A 3,539-nucleotide genomic window follows, 5' to 3' on the forward strand; every position below is an offset into this window, starting at 1 on the left:
GATGTTTTGTTGAAACTCGTTGCTGATTACGGAGATTTCCAACCATGAATAATTCGGTCTCCGTTATAGTCACTAAAATCAATCTACCATTATAGCTATCTTCATATTATTTGGTCCAAAATTATTCATAAGAATAAGTTAATTTACATAGATTTCAAGACAGTGTCCGCGGGGATCACAAGATGATAGCAATATAGATATTCATTAAGTAAACTTTGATTTTCGGTCTGCTCTCCATCGATCGAGATCTCGTAAATAACAAAGCGAGCTCGATGATGGCCAAAAGAAAAAATCAGTCATCGTTCGAGATTGAGTTCACTAAGCCGATGAATGACCAATTTTGATAGAAAAAACAATTTCTAGTATTGCGAAATCCGGGAGCGTTACAAAAGAGATCGAGGATGATTGCTGCTTAATTTTAATGATTAAACTCTATGATATTAAAACGATTAGATGCCCATATGTTCGGCTGCTTGGTAACCTTCTCGTTAGGCTTCCAATATTGTAACACTACTACATAATAAGTGGGAATATAAAATTATTGGACACCAAAACTTTCGGCAGCTTTATAATGGGTACAAGACGCCTTAAGATCCCAAATGTCAAATGTCATCCTCTTGTAAATTCATCTGCGAAAAGGAGCTGGTAATTCACATTGGTAATCCAATGCTTAATTTAGTAGTGGTTGGCTTTATCTTCCTGTGTTTCATTGACAGAGTTGTAACAGAAACAGATGGAACTCCATATGTGTCTGCAATGTTTGTTTTTGGAGACTCACTAGCAGATACGGGGAATAACAACTTCATCCCAAACTGTGAAGTGCGTGCCAACTTTACACCGTACGGCCTCGTCACTTTTGATTATATGGGTATGTATTTTGATTAAGTAGCGGTTTTCAGATGGCCTCGTTAGATAATAAAGATAAGTATTAGATATGGATTTAACTGTATTTTGTTTATTCTTATAAGAGATGAATTTGTGTGAATTAATACTCATGAAAAATGATTCAATTAGTTTTACTCCAAAATTAAACAGTTAAATTCTGATAGCAATATCACAATTTGAAATAGTGAGAAAAATATCTCCTACTTATCAATTGATGAGCTCAAGGGGCTTTCCAATAAATCGTTCATTAGGTACAAGACTTGGTGAAGGTTTTGCAAATGGGATTGCAAGCAGAATCAATTTAACTAGGGAAAAAACTCTTTAGTTGAGCGCGCTCAAGCTGGAATAGTACTGGGGTGGTTGACATCCAGGGAAGTTGTGGTGCTTCACCTTTGTGAGCATTGCCTAGATCCAATCAGTGCCATATGTTCCACTTGTTCTCATGAAATTTTGGTTCCTGTGAATCACTACCCATTAAACTTGAGCCATGATTTTGACTCAAAAACATACTAGGAATGGGTGATCTCCTGGAAATTCCTGGTGCTTCACCTCTGTGAGCATCACCTAGATCCAATGAGTGTTATGTGTTCCATTTATTCTCATGAAGTCTGGGTGCTTCACCTCTGTGAGCATCACCTAGATCCAATGGGTGCTATGTGTTCCACTTATTCTCATGAAAGATGGATTCATATGAATCACTACTCATCAAATTTGAGTCATGGATTTGACAACCGCCCTTAAACATCACACACTAATGGAAAAATCAATTTTACAAATAAAGTCAACATTTACTATTTAACACTTTTAACCCACAAATGAAGTCTGTGTGTGATGTTTAAACAGTCTGGAATTTGACTCAAAAACTACAGAATTAAATTTTAGTTTAGAAATGAAGTCTTAGTGTGTGATCTTTAAACCGTCCAGAATTTAACTCAAAAATTACACACTTAAATCATAATAACAATATGACTAAATATCATCAAAAATTATGTTTTAGTGTTACTGTCTTTGTAGGTACCTTGTTACGTGTACCTTCTCCGGATCTACTTCTATCACAACACAAAAACTTTTCACATGGAATCAATTTTGCATCTGCAGGAAGTGGATTACTCAACTCAACAGGGGAAACAAAGGTATGTTTGATCGGTATCATATTTATTTAATCATTTGGAGATTGACAATGAGTGCAACATTAGATAATTGCTGCAAATGCAAATAGAAAGCCTTACGCGAATTGTCTTCTTTATGCAGAATGTTATGCCTTTGAGTAAACAAATAGACAATTTTAGAAATATTTCTAGTATGTTTATTAAAGAAGGGGAATCTAAGCACCCAGGTGGAGAGGAGGAAGCCAAGGCCTTCATAGCCAAGTCCTTGTTTTGTATTGCAATTGGGAGCAATGATATCGCCAACTACTTCACCTGCCCACCATTTCAAATTTCAATGGATCAATTATCATTAGAACTTGTCAACGCATCCGATCAACATTTATTAGTATGTCTCGTAATAATTTGTTTTAGTAACATTAGGAATAAAATGGATTCGATTTATGATTAATTTTACTCAGTTTTAGAAAAAACTAGGAATTGTACATTAACTAAATTTGAAATGTGTTACTTCTTAGGGGCTTTACAATTCTGGAGCAAGAAAGTTTCTTCTTGCAAATGTCCCTGCTCTCGGATGCACTCCTTATGCAAGAACCTTCTCATACAATTGTTTCTTTCCTGCAAACGATTTGAGTGTAAAATATAACAGCTTGTTGAAAAAATTAGTTGACCACTTAAATGAAAATTTAGAAGGAGCTTCTATCGTTCTTCTTGATTCCTATACTCAAGTGATGGACATGATAATTCACGGTGAATCATATGGTAAGAATCCATCCACCCTTTTTTTTCATTTTTGGGTCCTTCTTTCATAATTTTTGACAAGCTAAATTGGCACATTGAAATTTCATCTTTTAATAGATTGAATATGTGCGTTGTAGAATTTGTGGAGACGAAAAAGGCTTGCTGTGGTTCAGGAGCGTTCAATGCGACGACGCATTGCGGATTGACGACCCCCCCCCAATCAATATTGTAAGGATCCAGACAAATACTTGTTTTGGGATTGGGGTCATCCCACACAAAAAGCTGCTCAGATTTCCGCGAATGCAATATGGAGTGGAGATTCCTCTATTATGCATCCTTTCAATCTTTCCACCCTAGTAATGGCATGAAATCCATAAGTTGTCTTCTGAGTACATTACATTTTCTAGGCGTATGATAGCTTAAAATTGCCGTAATTGGACGCTAGGCATTGGTGGTATTCCATGTAGGGAGACTGTGGGTTTGATAGCGTAGGCCAAAATTTTCATCTGACTATACGATAGTTTTATTACAGTAGAAACAAATATCTTGATTTCTAGGACGATCAGGTTTTGATTATTCCTAAGAATGGTGAACACAAACTTCTAAATATGTAACCTCTTCATAATTATTTTCCTTATTTAATGATATTTTATTTTTAATTATGTTTGTATAGCTCTATGATTCAAAAAGATATATTGTTTAATTAACGGTTGATAATAGTGATACCATTTTACATTTAAGGTTATTTTCATTATATTATAAGGAATGGGTAGAGCCTCTAGCCACTAACACATATCTATAAAGATG

General features: G+C 35.2%; 1 protein-coding gene across 1 annotated transcript; it reads left to right on the forward strand.

Annotated features, from left to right (window-relative positions):
* Positions 1–606: 606 nt before the first annotated feature.
* On the forward strand, positions 607–2,938 carry LOC149580043 (GDSL esterase/lipase At2g42990-like). The gene is made up of 5 exons (XM_089803224.1): positions 607–868; positions 1,900–2,018; positions 2,137–2,379; positions 2,510–2,719; positions 2,870–2,938. Exons 1-5 carry the CDS (start codon positions 607–609, stop codon positions 2,936–2,938), a joined length of 903 nt encoding a protein of 300 aa, XP_089659350.1.
* Positions 2,939–3,539: the final 601 nt, after the last annotated feature.

Source organism: Cupressus sempervirens, chromosome 1, assembly GCF_028749045.1.
Source record: "Cupressus sempervirens isolate cs-2001-9-10 chromosome 1, ASM2874904v1, whole genome shotgun sequence".
Taxonomy (NCBI): Eukaryota; Viridiplantae; Streptophyta; class Pinopsida; order Cupressales; family Cupressaceae; genus Cupressus; species Cupressus sempervirens.